This window comes from Neomonachus schauinslandi, chromosome 9 (assembly GCF_002201575.2).
Source record: "Neomonachus schauinslandi chromosome 9, ASM220157v2, whole genome shotgun sequence".
NCBI lineage: Eukaryota > Metazoa > Chordata > Mammalia > Carnivora > Phocidae > Neomonachus > Neomonachus schauinslandi.
The window spans coordinates 112,401,839-112,420,560 of NC_058411.1; the positions used below are offsets into that span (position 1 = coordinate 112,401,839).

Genomic DNA, 18,722 nt, shown 5'->3' on the forward strand with positions numbered 1-18,722 from the left:
GGCTCTGAATCCCTCTGCATCCCAAACTGCTCCATGACCTCCGGCTTGACCCACACTGCCCCCCAGCCCCTGCTCCTCCTGCTCCCCCACACCCCTCACCGGGCCCAGGACCCACACTCACGTAATCAGGAGAGAGAGCTGGGAGGCTAATCCTCCCCAAACTGAGAGAGATGATGGATATGAAAGGTAGTAATACCAGCTTACTAACATGGTAACACTTGCTCTAATTTTATAAGTGCCTATTTCTGGGCCACACATTGTGCCTGGAACTTTCTGTCCCTTCCTTCTTACGGCAACCCTCCAGGAGCTTTTCTTGTCTTCACTTTCCAGTGACGAAACAGAGGCTCGGAGAGGCCACATCATTTATCCGAAGTCACAGAGCAACTAAGTGACAGCCTGGCAACTCCCAAGTCATCCCCCTCACAAAGGGGGGGGGGTTGTCATTATTTTTTTGCCAACCTGTTTCCTTCTTCCCCCTCCCTCCCTTCCTCCCTGCCTGTTACCCTCTACCTGGTGAGCTTGCATCATTACTAGGGCCCCGCAGGTCCAATTAGGGGGCCTTCCCAAGGGAGCTGAGGCAATCCCTGCCCCAAGGGGTCCTCCCTGAGTCAAAGTTTTAATTAGCCATCACTGCTCTTCCTGAAAGTCTGACCTGCTTACGGCTACACCAGCCCAGCCTGGCTTTGCGGCAGGAGGCGGACCTGGCATCCAACCCAGCGGCACAGCGAAGTCACCCCAGGACAGCGAGGGGGCGTGCCCGGGCCCCTGTCCCACCACAGCTCCCCAGGTGGACCTCAGCATCACCTCATTTAATCCATTAAATGGATTAATAAATGGATTAAGTCACTTAATCCATTAAATGGATTAAATAAATGAAATGCACTAATATTTATAAAGCACTTAGACCAGTGCCTGCTACCTAGCAAAGGGCTATAGGAGTATTAAGTTGAAAACACAAAGAGTGAGGGGCAGGATGGGGCGCGAGCTATTCTTGGACGTGAAGATGGCATGTTCCTGGGTCACCTGGCAATACTGGGTGGCCAGCGTGCGGGCCATCAGCATCTGTAATGTTTGCCCCCTTGTAACGTGGGAAGCTTGGGGCTTGGAGGAAGGGAATGAACAGCTATGAAGAGGAGGCTATGTGCCAGGCACTGCTCTGAGCATCTTATATACTGCACGCGGCCTTATGAGACGGGCTAGCATCCCATTCTACAGATGAGGCAACTGAGGCTCAGACAAGCAGTTAATATGCCCAGGGCCACACAACCACTGAGAGGCAGGGCAGGATTTAGACCCAGTGTAGACCCAGGGATTTAGGCCCTGTACCCTGGGAAATCTGACTCCTCACATCCCCCACATCAGGCCACAGGGTGGTGGTCAGTAAGGTCAACAGGCCACACCTCCAGTCCCTGAAGAGGGAAGCGTGCACCTCTCTGCTCCCACTCAGCTTCCCCCAACCTCCCAGAAACCTGAGGGCTCTGAGTATGGGTGTTGGTGTGGAGGGCCGTGGAGGGCCACGGAGGGTGGCTGGAGGCCCCTTTCCTGGGGCTGGGCTGTGAGTCTAAGCTGCGGTAACGACAAGGAGTTCTGAGTTTGCAGAGCTGAGGCACCATCCCCCAACCCCTCCCGGGAGCATGAGGCCTCCCGACCATGACCCTGGCCTCAGCCGGCCAGGCCGAACGCCTCCCCTTCAGCAGCAGAGAGCCATGCCAGCCCCAGCCAGAGCCAGCCCTCCCGACGCGGTTGCCTGGTAACTGGCCCTAAGTGACAGAAACCCCAGCAGGCCAGTAATGAGGGGGCAGCGCCCACCACCTGGCCCAGACCCCACTGCCCCAGTGGCCTTAGGAAGGTTTCGATGGACAGTCCGCCCCGCCTGCCCACGGTAGGAGAGGATGTGCTCTGGCACTGGGGGAGGGGGCCTGGGCAGGGCCAGGAGGAGCTGTGTTGGCGGCCCCCCAAGACCTTTGAACTGGGGAGCTGCAGGGAGGTAACTCCCGATGGAGGCCGAAGCTAGGTGGGCACTGGGCAGGAGTCAGGGCTGTGGGTACAGCCCGCCTAGGCCCAAACCACCATCCTGCAAACAGCTGTGCTGCTCTGTCCAGGGCACAGAGGTGGGGGGAAGGGATCCCCAGAGAGAGGGCCTGGATGGGGAAAGGAAAGGAGGTGATTAGGGAGGCTGGCAGAGGTCCAGGCTCGGGCTAGGGGGAGCAGTCTGCTGCAGCACCGAGGGGGAAATGCATCAGCCTCTCCTCTTTTCCCTGAGCTCCCCCTCCTCTTCTCCTCACACCCCCAAGCCCAGGCTAGAGGCCTCCAAGGAGGGGGCTGCCCGCAGCTGGAAGCTCAGGTGGAGCTCAGCCAGGTGTTTTTCCATCCTGGGTCTGGGGACAGAGAGGGAGAGGGAGAAGCAGAGTCAAAACAAGAAGGCAGCTGGTGTGCAGACTGGACAGGCCTTCGGGCGACATGGGTTCAAGGCTCGCCTGCCCCAGACCCTGGGCACGTAGCTGCCCCTCTCCGGGCCTCAGTGTTTCCATGTTGAAATGGGCACTGGCAGCAGGCTGCTGCTGGTCCGAGGTTTGGTGTCATGGGTCCTGAGAGGCTCAGAGGAGGGAGTGCAGGGGCTTTAGGGGAGCTTTTGGCAGTAGGGGCTCCCTTCAGACACTCATCTCTGGGCCCAGGCAGCTTTCTGTGCCCGTCTTCCCTCTCAGATGAGCAGAGTCCTCCTTTGCCATTAATCCTTCACTCCCTAACCATGGCCCCACTCCACCCTGCGCTGGGCAGACCCAGGCCCTGCCCTGGAAGAGGTCCGTCCCCAGTCTAGCAGGGGAGCCAGGCTGGTAACCCGGCCACGTTAGCACAGGGAGCTGCGGCCAGGCTGACGGGCTAACGCGAAGGGGAGTTTAGAATGCTATGAGGCTCCAGAAGAGGTGACCAAATCCAGCCTAGAGCTTTGGAAGGCTTCCTGGAGGAGTGGGTCTAACTTGAAGACAGGTTAGCAAAGAAAGAGCTGGACGAGCAGCAGAGGCCAGGGCTCTCAGCCAAGGAGAGCATACTCCAAAGCACAGAGGTAATGCCCCAGCAAGGACCTCGGGCTGGCGCTGGGGGCTAGAGTGGCAGGCGGTTGGAGAGGGCCGGTCAGGAGGCAGGCAGAAGCCTGACTGGGAAATTGGATCTTGAGGGTACTGGGGAGCCATGGGAGGCTCCCAGCTGGGGAGGGGAGGGATTACAGGGTCAGATGTGGGCATTAGAAAGACCTCTCTGGAGGCAGGAAGGTAATGTTTCCCACTGTTTCCAGCACGGAGCCAGACAGAGCCAGTGGCTGGGCTCTGGCATAGCCAGAATGGGGGACACTACCCTGACTCAAGGCTTAGTACCCTATTCCTCAGGCCTCTCTTGGGCAGCCCATCCCTACACAAGCACACGTCACCCCAAAATGCCATGGTCCGTTTCACATCTGTCTCTTTCACTGCACTGGGAAACAGCACTAGAAGGAAGGATGGGAAGGATGGTTAATCCACCCTGGCTGTTAATTAATCAGAGTGCTCCCCATTCCCCTGCACTAAGATCCCCAAATTATTGTGTGTGGGCTTTTTCTTTCTAGCCAGTAGGCTGGCAGGCACCGTCCTCCAGAGGAGCCCAGTGAAAGCCCATCTCCCTTTCTTGATCTTGGGGATCCCCCTCTGAGAGACTCTGATTTCCTCTGGAGATAGAGCGGGGCTCCTCCAGAGTCTGGGGGCTTCCCACTCCCTGCTCGCCTGGCAGAACGGCAGGTCACTGCCTGCCTGGCCCTCCCCACAGAAGGAAGCTCTGGTTTGCCTGCACATCTTTGGGAGGTGGCAGACTTCACCCTGATGAGATCCCATGGCCCTGCCCCTCATGCCAGGTCCCGTCCAACCCAGGCTCTCTAAGCTACTGTGAGTCCAGGCTGATGGCCCCTGGTTCAGCCCAGCCCTCAGGCTTTGTGTGCTTGAGTGGTAGAGAGTTCCTGACCACCAACTCTACCAGAGCCTTCTCTCCGAATACTTTGGGGTCACACAGTTCTTTGGGGGGAGTCCCAGCTCCTCCATTTCTTGGCTGTGTGGGCGAGCCACTTCTCCCCACCACCCCCTTCCTCTAGAGCTACCACCAGTTAAGGTCTTACTATAAAGCAAGCTGTGAACTCACTGGATCTGCATGAGACCTGTGGTATGTTCTCATTAGGCCCATTTGTCTGATGAGCAAACTCAGAGGTTAAGGGGCTGCGTTAAGGTCAACACAGCTCAGTAAGTCAAACCTCAGTTTGCCTGTTTCTCAAACCCTGGCCTCATATGGTTGTTGTAAGAATTAAGTGAGATGTCTATTAAGTGATTGGCCCAGGGCCATGCTCCAAGTAGGAGCTCCTGGCCTGGCCTCCCCTTCCTCCCCACTGAACTATTCCTCTGCTGAGTGGGAGTAGGGAAGGGAGCAGGGAGCAGACATGGCAGAGTGTTGCGACAGCTGTCAGAGGGCCTCCCTGGAGGATGCAATGTGTATAGCTGGGTCTGGAAGGATGGGAGAGAGCCTTGCTGTGTGTCTCAAGGAAAGGTGCCACGCTTCTCTGGTTCTCTGCCTACACTGTGGCCGCCAGCACCACATCTCCCTCCTCTGGGCTAAGAAGCTCCTGGGAGGCAGGAAAGAGATTTGTAAATAGCAAGTGTGGCCTCATGGGAGGGAACGACATTATTAATAACTATAGGTCCAGCTGAGGTTGAGGGGGGGTTGACCTTTTACCTCGCCTTCCCAGAGAGCCGGGGGCGGGTAATCAGTGTCTGGGGTGGGGTAGAGGAGCGCAGACTCGGTGTGGCAGGGTGGGGGGGAGTGTGAAACCTCCCTTCCAGGCTTTTCTATGCTACTTTTCTTCGTTAACCCCACCCAGGAAGCCCACAGAAGGACAGACTGCTCCCTTCTCTGCTTTTGTTAACACTATCCCATCCAGCCATGATACCATTTCTCCTCTCCAAGACCACCTCCTAATAAACCCTCTGGGGCTCCCAAGGCAGTCACCTTGGATCCATCAGCCTCCTTCATCCAACAGACCAGACGCCTCAGAGCCACTTTTCTTCACAGGCTCTGCACATACATGACCCTCAGGGTAGAGAAGAAAAGGACAAAGTCTGGGCCTTCGGGGGCTCACAGCTGACACCCTACAGAGCTTTTTATCATTTACAAGCAATTTCCCACCCGGTTTTGTGCAACACTCACCTCCGTCTGTGAGGCAGGTCTCATGGTTCTCATTCTGCAGAGGAGGAAACTGAAGCTCAGAAAGTTACAAAGTGTATCCCAAGTTCCCCTTTCTTTGGTAGTGCAAGGTAGGTGGAAAAGGAATGGGCATGATTAAGGTGGCTGCTGTCTTTGTGAAGTATCCCTGAATTAAGGCAAGACTCAGAGTGGGGCCACAGAATCTTAACTGGCCCCTAGGGTCTCCCCAGGCTCATCCAGGCCTGGGTGGGTCCGACTCAGGCTCAGAGAGATTGGAGAGAACACCAGGTGATCTGAGCACACAACCTGAGAGTCCTAGGCCCTAAGAATTGAGAATACTGCCCTCCTCCCACCACCCCTGCCCCCCAGCAGTGCAAAGGTGGGAGAATGGGTGTTGTGCTAAAGAACGGTGAGGGGGAGGGAGGGCAGAGTGGTGAGGAGCAAGAGTAGGGATGAATAGCCTGTGAACTGAGGCTTGGCCATGACCCCCAGTTGTCACCCACAGGTGTACTTTCCTGATGTGAAGGTGTGGGAGCCAGGAGATCTGAGTTTTTATTCCAGCCTGCTGTGTAACCCTGGGAAAGCCCCAACCCTCTCTGAGTCTCTGCTCCTCAGATCTCTCCAGACTCTCAAGACCCTCCAGCTCTCAACTGATACTCGCTCCCCTCCCCCCAGGTGACCTCCACTTCCTCTTCCTTTTCTTACCTGCAGTGTCCAGCCCCTCCTCAGCTCCAGCTGCTTCCTGACTCTGGGAACCTATGGCCTCAGGCCTCCTCTGCCCTCTGACTCAGGCAGCCCTGACCTTTGGGATCTGAGCCAGTGGCCTGGGTGGTTTTGCCCCATGAACTTGCTCTGACCTTTGGCATGGCCACCTGCCTCCCCCCTCCTCCACTGCACACACCTGCCCCTAGTCCTTGGGCAGCCCAGGAACTGTGAGGGACCAGGTTTCTTTAGAGAAGATAGCAGCATCGAGGGGCTTCACATCCAAAATTAGATGGCCCAGGGAGTCAGGGCAAATGGAGACAGCCCATCCACCCCTCCAGCCCCTCTCTCTGCAACATACCATTCCTGGCTGGGAACGCTCCATCCCATCCCACCTCCCAAGCTTCACGTGTTCAGGCCTGTCTTAGTGAGGGAGGTTTGCCAAAGAGGTTGAGGTACCCACTGAGGCCACTTAGCAACCGCAAGCCCCCTCATTCCTGGCCCACTACAGTGATGGAGAAATCACCCCTTCCTCACCTACACGTGGTGCCCTAACAGGGATTGAGATACATTTGTCTGGAATTTGCCCTCAGTGGCTGCACTGAGATGCGGGGACAGACTCAGGAGCCCTTCTTCAGCTCCCTAATGCAACTAGTACTGCTCAAGGCAGCCAGAACACCCACTGTGTGCCAGACATCTTAATACAACCTCTTCTAAGCCTTTACACCACCACCACTAGGATAGAATTCCACTTTTACTAAAATAAGGAAACTGAAGCCCAACAAGGTCAAGAGGCATGCACGAGGCCACGTAGCTAGAAAGTGGCAACGAATGAATGATCTAACGGAGTGACTGAATGAAGGCGTGTGCTGGGCGCGCTGAGCAGCGGCTCGGGGAGTGCGATGGGTACAGACCGTGCACAGCACGCGCGACCGGGTCCTCGTAGAGCAGGCCGCCGCAGGCCCTCCGCAGCCCCGGGCCCAGGGGATCGCGGGCTCCCAGAGGCGCGGCGCGGCTCAGCCTCCACCGCGCGGGCCGCCCCGCCCCCGCTCCGCCCCCAGCCCGCCCCGCCCGGGACCGCAGACGGCGCCCAGCGGCGGCGCGAACGGCCGCGAGGAGGGTGTCTCCGCGCTCGGTGCTCACCGCCACTTCCCGCGCAGGGCCCGGCCGGACAAGGACCCGCGACCTCCGCGGGGCTGGAGGATGCGGCCGCGGCCGCGGCCCCCGGCAGCAGCAGCGGGAAGCCCGGCGCCTTGCAGGTAGGAGCTCGCCGGCTCGGGCGCGGAAAGTTGGGCCGAGTTTGCGGGCGGCGCGTGGAGAAGGGGCGGGTGGCGCTGCCCCAGGGCGCCCCTACCGGCCGGCCGGAGCATGGAGCGCGCCGGGCCTGGGCCGAGGTGCTGCCGCTCCGGGCTGCGGCGGGCCCCGGGCTGCGTTGGGCCCCGGGCGGGCGGGCTGCGGGGTAGGGGGCGCGCGGCTGCTCCGACTTTCCCCGGACTTCGAGGCCCCCGGGGCCTGGGAGCGCCTCGCAGCGCTGGCGAGGCTCTGGCGCCGGATCCGGCGAGGGGCTGGCGAGGAGGAGCTCCGGCTGAACCCTCGGGCCTCCCAGGGGGCCCCGCTCACGTGGACTGCCGGGGCGGAGATGTGGGGGCGGCGGGGGGCTGGGCCTGGGGTGGAGGGCCGCGGGCTCTAAGGCGCCGCGGGGCCCTGGACGCGCCCTACTGGGAGGGTACGGCCCTGCGGTTTCCTCGCTACGGCTTGACTCACCCTCTGGCCGCAGCCCAGGCTGGCGGGATCGCCCCGAGGCGGTGGCTGCCCGGACACTGCGGCCAGGCCGCCCCCAGCTCCTGTCCCCCATCCAGTCTTTGGGTGTCGGCCCTCGGGGCTGGGTGCGCGGGCCTTCCTGTGTGCACACGTGTGCGGGGCCCGAGCGAGGGGAGAACGCAGTTCTGGAGGGGCGTACGCAGTTCTGGAGGGGCGTGTGTGCAGATGTGGGCCATGCACGTCCTTGCAGGCACGGGTTTGCATGCGTGGCTGCGGCCTATGTATCAGCCTGCTGGGGTGCACGTGCGTCCCAGCGCCAACGGACAGAGCATGGGGACACCCGGAAGCCCGCGGGGTCAGGCGCGGCGGCAGCCCCAAAGCCAGGTTGGCGGAGGGCCCGAGGCACCACGGTTATGGGCGGGGCAGGTAGAGGGAAAAGGTGGTGGAGGCGGATCCTGCGACCCTTCCCCCTCCAGCGGAGCCTAGGCTGCGCCAGGTTCTGTAGGGCCCAGAGCCTCAGCTGGGGGAGGTGTGAGGACGCCGGAGGGGTCCTGACTCAGCCCTCTAGGGGAGGCCAGATGCCAGGCCCCAGCCTGGCAGGATCGCTCTCCTCTTCCTGGTCTTTCCCAATTCCCAACGTCCCTGGCCTTCCGGAGAGCAGCTAAGAGATGGAAGAGCTGTTTGTTTCCCCTGATGCTTAGGGCAGGGATGGCACAGTGGCGGTGGGCTCTTTTTCTGGACCCTGCCCTGGGCCCTGGCCGAGGTTGGTCCTCCCAGTCCAGCTCCAACCTCAGCCAGCAAACGGCTTGGTGGCCCAAAGGGTGATGTGACCTGGCTCCCTGGGGTCCCGTCCTTCTCCAAGCAGTTGCTTGTCTCCTCCGTGAGGTGTGTGTGTGTGTGTGTGTGTGTGTGTGTGTGTGTGTGTGTGTGTGTGTGAAGGAGGCACCTACATTTTGGCTACGGTTTGAGTGGGGAGGGGCCTCCCTCAAGGGAGTGTACACTGGGTTCTTTCTACTGGCTGGAGGTAAGGGCAGCCCCATACCTTTCAGAGTCCTGTGCTGACTCCCTAGAGCCCCATCTCTCCCTCAAAGACCCCTGAGGGTCCCGGGTGGCTTCACTTCTGTTGGCTGGGTCCCAGGGTGGAGGGGGAGGCTGTCTCAGGAAGTCTCCAGGGCAAAGGGCTCGCAATGGGCAGAGCCCAGGAGAGAAAGACTCCTGGGGCTGGGGTGGGTGTGGAGCAGGCTCCAAGGGGCATGTGGGGGAGGTGAGACCAGAGCCAGCACTTAATTAAACCAGAGCTCCCCGTGGTGGTGTGAGGGGGGAGGCTTAGCACCCCCAAAACCGTACAACTCCTTGCAAGGTTGCTGTGCCACAGGATGGGGCTTTCGGTCTGGGATGCAGATCTCTGTCATAGAGCATTGCTATCAATACTGTTACGCTGATGCCCCTTCTGGTCTTCTAGGGGACATTCCCTTCTCTAGGCTGTCCTGAGGTGTTGGATTCTGGCCAGGAGATGAGCCAACTTTTTCAGAGTGCCGCCTGGCTTCCGTGGCGCAGTTAGGCTGGGATGGGAGTGGGCATTGGCCCTCATACTACCCTTGGCTTTTCTTGTCCCCAAGATGTGATGGTCTCCTTCTGAGCCTGTGGTTGTCACTGGCCACGCGCCAGAAGGGAGGAGAGGGCTGGGAGAGGGGGCTTGGTCATAGCTTGCACCTGATCCATGGCCTAATCATAGCAAGAGGGAGCTGATTCATCCTTTCTAAGCCACCTGAGGGTTTCGGGCAACAGGGTGCTAGGGGAGGTGGAAGAAGGGTGGTGGCTCAAGAAGACTGGCCTCAGATGACCCTTAATGGGTCATTGGGTACCTGCTGCCTTGAGGAAACCCATGCTTGACTTCTCTGGGCCTGGGTCCCAATCCTTGCTTTCCCTTGCTTCAGGACCTTAGTCTTGGCTGTAGCATTCAGTGTTTCTGTCAGTGCAGTGGGGGTAGAAGCCAGCTAGCAATCTGTGGCCCCTGGGGACTCCCTCCCTGGACATTCACATCCTCCCATCTCCCCACCTGCTTGTCCCTGGGGCCGTGCTACCGTGCTGCCCTCGTATGCCTTGGAATAGCCAACTGCAGCTGAGGGCCTGGGATGCACACAGGCTCTCCTCCGGGACACTTGGGGACCTTCCTGCTGGTGCCACAGCGCCATCTACTGGACAACCTCGGCTCTCCTGCTGAGGGCCGGGCCCCTACGGAGCTATGCTGCCCACCACTTCTCCTGGGGGAACAGCCCTACCCTACGGAACCAAGCCCAGTACCTGTGTTGCTCTGGGCCTAGGGACCTGGGTTCCAGGCTTGGCTTTGCCATTTTTGATGAGATTGGCCAGTCAGAGAGTGAGCCCTAAAGAGTGTCTCAGGAAATCTGAATTCATAGACAATGTCCAATTCCACATCTTGGCTGCAGCGGTCATCTTGAGATCCCTATGGCATCTGGAATAAGAGCTGTAGTGGGAGGTAGGAAGCCTGTCTCTCGTTCCATCTTTATCAGGGACTTTGGGATGAATGGGTCTCCTCATCTGTATATGGGGAACAGGGGTAGCCAAGCGAATGGATCTGCAGACTGTGCCCTGCAAAGTCTGAAACCCCAGGAAAGGGGTCTTGGGACTCATGTGGAGAGAAGCTGAACAGAAGGGGCTCCTGGAAGGGGGGTGGGGGGTATACGTTGGCAGCCTCTGTGTTGTGTGACTCATGCATTCAGTCATTCATGGTCTTTATCAAGCATCTGCTAGGTGCCAAGTTTTTCGGTGTGGCGGTGAGCCAGTGAGAAGAGCAGCCCTCAACTGCTTGCCTGTAGCCTGTTCTGACAGCCCCTACCTTTTTCCCTCTCTCTCCCAGGTCAGCAGTTGAGTAGCTGGGGCCCCTGAGGGCTTGAAGCCTTCACAGTGATGGCGGAGAAGCGGCCACTGGGGACCCTGGGGCCTGTGATGTATGGCAAGCTGCCCCGCCTGGAGGCAGACTCCGGGCCCGGGCACAGCCTGCCCCCCTCTGCTGGTAACCAGGACCCCTGCAGCTACAAGGGTGCCTACTTCTCCTGCCCTATGGGGAGTGCTCCCAAGGCAGGGTCTGAGAGGTTGGCATCTTGGACCCCATATCCACCCTTGTACCCTACCAGCATGGCAGGACCTCCTCTTCGGACGGATAGCCTGTTGACCAGCTGCCTGCTCTACCGCCCACCAGCAGAAAGCTCTGAGAAGGTGCAGGACCCTGGTCCTGTTGAGCTCCTGCCCTTCGGTCCCCAGTCTCATTCCTACCCAGGCCCACCGTTGGCGGCACCCAAACCTGTCTACCGGAACCCTCTGTGTTACGGGCTCTCAACTTGCCTGGGGGATGGGGCAGCGAAGAGGCCACTGGACGTTGATTGGACGATGGTGACTGGACCCCTCTTACCTCCGGCTGACCCATCTTGTTCTCTGACCCCAACTCCTGGCAAGGGCCCGTCCCTAGATGGCACCTTCTTGCGTGGGGTGCCAGCTGGCAAAAACTCAGTAAGCTTCTCCCCGTGCCAGGCATTTCTGGAGAAGTATCGGACCATCCACAGCACAGGCCTCCTGGCCTCCAAGTATGCAGGTCCTTACTCTGGGGACCCCAAGCAGGCATTGTCCGACGGACCCCCCAGTCCTTGGACCCAGCTGGCCCAACCCCTGGGGCCAGCCTGCCAGGATCCAGTGCCTACCCACTACCCGCTCCCTCACCCTCCACAGGCCCTGCCTTGCCCAGCAGCCTGTCGCCACCCAGAGAAGCAGGGCAGCTATAGCTCAGTGCTCCCTCTACAGCCTCTGGGAGCCCACAAAGGGGCTGGGTACCCAGCTGGTGGGCTGAGCAGCCCCTACTTGAGGCAGCAGGCCGCCCAGGCACCCTATATGCCCACAGTGGGCCTGGACACTTTCTCCTACCCCTCTGCCCCACTTCCAGCACCCTCACCAGGCCTCAAGCTGGAGCCACCTCTTGCTCCCCGGTGCCTGCTGGACTTTGCTGCCCCCCAGACACTGGGCTTTCCTTACACCCGGGATGACCTCGCTCTCTGTGGAGCATCTCCGGGGCTTGGAGGGACGCCACCTTCCCAAAACAATGTACAGGCTGTGCCGCAGCCCAGTGCCTTCCAGCGAGCGTGCCAGCCCCTACCCGCTAGCCAGCCCTGCCCAGAGCCCGGGAGGCCTGCAGAGAAGCCAGTCCAGGAAGCAGAGGAGAAGATGTGGCTGCCCAGCTGCAGGAAAGAGCAGCTCCAGCCCCAGCTTGGTGAGCACCCCGGAGCACTCATTGTCATTGGAGATAGCCCGGGTCCGCGCACCCCTCCGGCGCTCCCGCCCTGCGCCCGGGAGCGCCAGTCTCTGGTGCCGAACGAGGGCGTGCTGCCGCCCAGCTCTCCACCCATGCCGATTATCGACAATGTCTTCAGCCTGGCCCCCTACCGTGACTATCTGGACGTGCCGGCACCCGAGGACACAGCTGGGCCTGAGCCAGCCCCAGCCCCCAGTGAGAGCCCTGCCAAAGACTGGGGGGGGGCCCTGCCTGCCCGGGACGCCCCTTCGAAGGCTCACTGCTCACTTAGAGAAGAGGTAGCCCTGGACTTAAGTGTGAAGAAGCCTGTGGCAGAGGCTCCCGTCGGGGTTCCTAGTCCCGCGGTGCGTGCCGAGCCCACGGCAGCCCTGGATGCGCCAGCTGTGGGGAACACAGTCTCGGATCTGCCAGACCTGGAAAAGATAGTCTCGGAGGCACCGGGGCTGCCCGGGGTGCCGGCGACCACCGAGGCCGCCCCGCGGACCAACTTCCACAGCTCCGTAGCCTTCATGTTCCGAAAATTCAAGATCCTCCGGCCAGCACCCTTGGCTGCAGCCGCAGCCCCATCGGCTCCCACCCCTGCCCCTGCGTCTGCCCAGCCTGTACCCACCCCCACATCCGTGCCCCTTGGTCTCCAGATTCTCACACAGCCCTTGCCTGTGGCCTGCTTCAACCTGGCGCTGCCCAGTCCTCCAGCCGTAGCCATGGCCTCCCCCACCCCGGCCCCGGCCCCATCACCTGCCCCGGCCCAGGCTCCGGCTCCCGCTTCTACCCCTGTGGCGGCGGACTCTCCAGAGCAACACTTCACAGGACTGCATGCGTCCCTGTGTGATGCCATCTCGGGCTCAGTGGCGCACTCCCCGCCCGAGAAGCTACGCGAGTGGCTCGAGACGGCGGGGCCTTGGGGCCGGGCGGCTTGGCAGGACTGCCAGGCTGTGCAGGGGCTGCTGGGCAAGCTGCTGTCGCAGCTGCAGAGCTTCGTGTGCACACAGCAGTGCCCCTTCCCCCACGTGGTGCGGGCCGGGGCCATCTTCGTGCCCATCCACCTGGTGAAGGAGCGGCTCTTCCCACGGCTGCCTCCCGCCTCCGTGGACCACGTGCTGCAGGAGCACCGCGTGGAGCTGCGGCCCACCACGCTGTCCGAGGAGCGGGCGCTGCGCGAGCGGGCCCTACACGGCTGCACATCGCGCATGCTCAAGCTGCTGGCGCTGCGCCAGCTGCCCGACATCTACCCCGACCTGCTGGGCCTGCAGTGGCGTGACTGCGTCCGCCGCCAGCTGGGTGAGCATGGGGCAGCCCCAGTGGCCACCGGAGCCGTGTGAACGAGTGACAGGTGTGTGGGCTGTGTGAGTGGTCGCAGCCAGGGCTGACGGACGCCTGGGCCTCGGAAAGCGCGGGGAGGCCCAAGAACTCGTGCTGGGGAGGGCGCTGGCCATCCCGGGGAGGCCCTGTGGACCCCCCCCCCCCCCCGCATTCCTCCTCACCCCGGCACCACTGGGGGCCTTCACAGCGTCTGCTGAAAGCATCTGAGCGGGCCTGCTGCTCTGTCCCTCTGGAAACTTTTCTTGACCTTCCCCGATGCCGCCGCTTGCCGGCTTCCCTCCTCCGCTGTGCCTTCTCCGGCCACGGTGCAGACTTCTCTGGATTCTGGGGCTCTGACGAGGCCCTGTTCTCTATCTGAGGTCTCTTCCCCCTGGGTCTGTGTCCCACCCAGCGTCCCTTCTTCTGAGCTTGAGCCCCAAATTACTGAGTGCATGCTGGCCTTTTGCACCTGGTATCTCTCCGACCCTTAACTCCTCCCAGACCCACACTCCTGAGCTTTCCCCTGAGCCCTCTGCCCTCCCCCCACAGCCTTCTCCACCTCAGTCAATGGCACCTGATTCCCAAAAGCGGGCAGGGATCCCCTTCTCCCCCCAAACACGGTTACCTTTTGAATGTGCAGTGTTTCAGTCCTCCCAGTATTTATATTCACGGAAGTGCACCCATAAGTCGGAGCGATGTTTTGTGGTTTGCTTTTCCCCTACTAAATGACGTCTCGTGCATATTGTTTTCCAGCTTGCTCTTTTTATGTCCTGGAGCATCATGTGCATTGGTTCAGGTCGCTTGGCCCTGCTCTGGGCAGCTGTTGCGGGGTCACATGCTGTGTGTACTCATTTCTTCAGCCGGGACTTTGGTGATGGTGCCAGGTGGTGCCCATCGTGGCCTCTCCTGCATCAGGACACCTGGCACATTGAGGCCTGTGACCCGCTCTGTAGTCTTTCCTTGCTGCTCTGCCATCCTGCCACCAGGCTTCTGTCTGGGCTGTGTCTCCACAGGAACGGTTTCTCGTCATCCTGGCAGCCTTGCCGTGGGCTCTTACCTCGTCCTGGCTCCATGTCAGGGTGGGGAAGGCGCCTGAGGCAGTGAGGCACAGATGTGGAGCTTGGGGTCTGGGTGATAAGCAGTGCTGACCCCCGAGCACTTAAGAGGTTGGCGCGTTTGCCCTAATGGGTGCAAAGAAAACACAGTGGGAGTGTTGTTGAGCGGGGGTGGGGGGTGTATCGTGCGTGGCTCAGAGGCTCCAGCCCCGTCTTCTCCCTGGACAGTTGGGCACTTGGGCCCAGAGAGGACAGGGCCGTATTTCCCGGGCTGCCGGCTGGGCGCTGGGGCCCGGGCGCTTCACAGTCCCCTCCTGCCCTGACTGAGCCTGCAAGAGTCTGGGGCCTAGTGAAGAACTGATTGGGACCCAGCTTCTTCCTGCTGCTGGCTGGATTTGGCACCCCAGTCCCCACTCCCTGAGCTGTGAGTCCTCCCCAGACCCGGGGGGGGGTCCACCCTTCCATGGGTGTCCGTGTTCTCCCTGACAGTCTCCCTTGCCAATAGGCGTGCTCTTGGTCAGAAGCCCCCTCCTGCCCCCTCTGCTGCTTCCTCCACTCCTGGGCTCTGGGGGTGGTCTGGTAGAAGGATGCTACACTTATGTGTAGCAGGGCTCTCTCTCCCCATGCCTCAGTTTCCCTGCCTGTACAGCCAGTGGTTCCTGGCCTGTTGGCCGCTTTCCTTTTGTTCTTGCACCAGACACTTCGCCTGAGAGGTACCGTCATCTAATAGGGCTCTGGCGTCACCTGGGGAGAAGCATACTCTTCGGCTTGATGGTCTGGCCTCCAGCACACATGGAGAAAGGTCGTAATGGCCGTGACCCTGCCGGGGCCTTCCAGTCCTGAGGCAGAGTGGAACCACTGGTCTAGGTGGCTTTGGAGGCCAGGAGATGGGGCCTGAGGGTGCTGGGGTCTGCGGCCTGACTGTGTGTTCATTTTCCAGGTGACTTTGACACTGAGGCTGGATCTCTGCCCTCCTCAGAACCCACCATGGCCAGAGATGAGCCGGAGAGCCTAGCCCTGGCTTGGAAGTCACCTGTCCCCAAGGCCAGGAAGCCAGGGAGGAAGCCACCAACCCCTGGCCCGGAGAAAGAGGCAGCCGCTGGGGAAGGGTCCCACGGTACCTCCCCTGCCCCTGCCGCCAGCACCAGCCCCCCTGGCCCCACGCTAAGGGCCCGCTTCCGCAACCTGCTGGAAACTGCCTGGCTCAATGGCCTGGCACTGCCTACTTGGGGCCACAAGGCCTGAGGGCCGGAGCGGCCTGTGCCTCACCCACAGGTGCTGGGTGGCCAGAGCCATCGCTGTAGCACTGGTGGCTGTTTGGGGGTCACTGTCTGAACCCTTACCTTTTGTAAGGCCAGCTGCCCAGGGCCAGGAGTGGACATGCCCTTGGAGCTTCTGCTCTTGCGGCCCCCCGCCCCCCCGCTAGGCTGAGAGCCTCCGAACTTTTAACTTGCAGACCTTTATTATTAGAGGGGACTACTTCTTGTTTCTTCCTTAGAGAAAACGTGTGGGCTTTGGAGCTCAACAGACTTGGGCTTGAATTCTAGCTCCTGTGTTCTTGCTGTGTAACCAGGCAAGTCACTTCCTCCCTTGTGCCCTCAGTTCCCTGTTTGTAAGATAGGACAACGCAGCCTACCTCACAGGGTTGTTGGGGGGGTGATGCCTGACGCACACCCAGTAAGGTTTGCTGTCTGCTTCCTCCCCAGGACAGGGGCCTAGATCCCAGCCAGAGCCTGGAATAGGAGGCTAAGGCAAGCAGAACCTTCTAGAAAGTCTTCGTGTGTCATAGGATTTGGTTATTTTAGGGTGGTACGGTGTACAGTGTGTATGAGTTACACTTTTCTAGAGTCATTTCCCAGGAAAGCCTCCCTGACCCCCAGCCTGGAGCTCCCTGGGGGAGCCTGCCCCTTCCCTTCTTCACTACGGGGGTTGCCTGGATACAGCCTGGGGCTGGCATCCTTGTTCTGGGCCTGCTGCTCTCACCTCTGGGAGGCCCCAGGCCTGTCCTGAATTGACACCAGTGACTTCCCTGAGCTGCCGCCTCCACCCGGTGTATCTTCCCGAGAAAGTTGTATGTTTGCTAGAAGCCGAGCAGCTGCAGTGACTCAGGGACTAGACAAGACAGGCTGAATGACAGCTCAATCCTGGGAGGTCTCTGAAGATGTGGACTAGGGACCCTGGCACTCCCTAAGCCAGAGCCCCCATCAGTCAGGCCTGCTATGAGTTACCTCCTTGCAGAGTGCTAAACTGAGCCAGAGGCTGGTGAGCTGGGCCCTTGACCTAGCTAAGGTTTGTAAGAAGGCTGTGGGCCCTGGAGGCAGGCCATTAAACATTAAAGCATTTGGGTTGTTTTTGGACCTGAAGCCTGGCTGTGTTTTTTGGGGCGGGGGAGGGGGGGCGCACCACAGGTTTAATAGGCCATCACGCAGTCCTTAGCAGTTCTCCCTCCTCCCAGCCCAGAAGGTGCCGAGGCTCTCTGGCACCATTATGCTAGCTAGCTCTGGCCACGTGGGTCCTGGTCACCCATCCACTGGGCAGCCACTGCCCTGCTCAAGGAAAGTCCTTTCCCTCCCGAGACCTTTGTGGGTCCTGGTGGTTGTTGGGTCTGTAGTGCACTGCCCCAGTGAGAAATGCTGGTCACCAGCCCTAGCACATGCCCGTCTCTCAGCACCAAGGACATGCCCACCAGCGTGTACCTAGAACAGTGCTGTCACCCTGTTCCCATGCTGGTGACTCCATCCCACGGAGGGACAGCTCCTCACCCCTAAGCTGGTATGGGGAGACACAGCACACCCTCCAGAGACCCTGCCTCTGCTGGGCTCTTCCTGCAAGAGGTTTGTTCTCAGGGCTGCTGAGGTGGCTTCCTGGTTTCCCACTCCCATCCAGACAGAGGGTCAGTCCACTAGGACTGGTCAGACCTGCCGGTGTCAACCCTAGTCTTCGTGAGCCTTCCCTGAGTCCAGCTACAGTATCCCTCCCGGGCCTGCCAAGAGCTGGAGCCTGGCTTTGCACTAGGCCAGGATGTGGAACGGCAGCCACCATTGCTCCTGCTGCTGCCTATCCAGGCCTGAGGAGTTCCCCGGCAACTCCGACATGTGGTCACCACAGTGACAGAACCCGGGGAAGCGTGCTTTGGAAGCTTGGAAGGGGCCGGTCCTAGCTTAGGGACAAGGAGGCGTCCTTGGATCCCAGAAGAGATGCTGCCAGAAGTGGCCCTTGGAGGCAGGGAGGAAGAAGGTAAAGGCAAGGGTGACGTGCAGTCCAGTGAACAGCGTGTGAGGAGGCCAAGAGGAATAGCTGGAGAAGGGAAACAGGTGTGGCTGGAGTGCCGGGAAACATGGGTGGGAGTGCAGCAAGCTTCTAGCCCACCAGCCTGGAGGATAGGGGCTGTGGTGCTCGTGTTTTGTTTTTTTTTTTTTAAGATTTTATTTATTTATTTGAGACAGAGAGAATGAGAGAGACAGAGAGCACATGAGAGGGGGGAGGGTCAGAGGGAGAAGCAGGCTCCTGATGCGGGACTCGATCCCGGGACTCCAGGATCATGACCTGAGCCGGAGGCAGTCGCTTAACCAGCTGAGCCACCCGGGTGCCCGGTGCACGTGTTTCCCAGAGAGCTGAAGCGCGGCCAGTCTGCTTCACTTGAGGCTAACTCCTGAGTGGGGGGCAACATGGGTGGAGTCGCCGAACCCCCAGGCCCTCTGCCACCCCGTCGACTTCATCCACCTCATTGCCAGAACCTTCGGGATTTGGCTCTGTTTCTTCTTTTTTTCTCTTCCTTTCCTTCTTTCCTCCCTGCCATCTTCCTACACTTCATTGCCACTTCTCACCAGCAGTCCCGGGTGGGCTCCGAGGCCTCGGCATAGGCAGAGCTGCCCAGCACCCAGGGGCATCTGTCTGTCCGCTGTGGCCCTAGAGGGCCTCCATGGTGCAGAGGCTGGGTTTCACTGGCCTGGACCTGGATCTTGCTGGGGGAGGTGGCTGCGCCCAGGGGACAACTCTGGCCTGGGAGCCCTCATCGGGTGGGGCGGGGATGGAACTGCCCAGGACTCCCGTCTGAGGGAGGCTGTTCTATTGCCCCTCACAGGGGTTTTCACAAGGCCTGTTCCATGCTTCAGTCAGGGTGTTGAGAGCTGAGGGTGTCGGCAGCCCCCGCCTCTCAGGGAAGCCAGAGCAGGCGCACTCTGCCTTGGCTGAATGTGGCTCTTCGGGCCCCACAGTCCCCTGTAACTGTCCAAGGCTTCTGGGCTGGGCTGAGCTCAGGTAACTTCTCACACAGAATCATCTGGAAAATGTTTGCCCAGGCCCCACCAAGAATGGCCCTTGGCGGAGCCCAGAAAGCTGGGTTTGAATCCAGCTCCCACGGT

At 60.3% G+C, this 18,722-nt stretch overlaps 1 protein-coding gene across 1 annotated transcript; it reads left to right on the forward strand.

The window, feature by feature from the left end:
• The first annotated feature begins 10,608 nt into the window (after positions 1 to 10,608).
• On the forward strand, positions 10,609 to 16,708 carry C9H15orf39 (chromosome 9 C15orf39 homolog). Its single transcript, XM_021693940.1, has 2 exons — positions 10,609 to 13,282; positions 15,299 to 16,708. Exons 1-2 carry the CDS (start codon positions 10,609 to 10,611, stop codon positions 15,601 to 15,603), a joined length of 2,979 nt encoding a protein of 992 aa, XP_021549615.1. The 3' UTR covers positions 15,604 to 16,708.
• Positions 16,709 to 18,722: the final 2,014 nt, after the last annotated feature.

Bases quoted from the DNA above. Each gene is read 5' to 3' on its own strand.
- C9H15orf39 (XM_021693940.1), top strand. From the start codon at position 10,609: ATGGCGGAGAAGCGGCCACTGGGGACCCTGGGGCCTGTGATGTATGGC. The intron at 13,283-15,298 runs GTGAGCATGGGG...TTCATTTTCCAG, and splicing joins CTGCGTCCGCCGCCAGCTGG to GTGACTTTGACACTGAGGCT.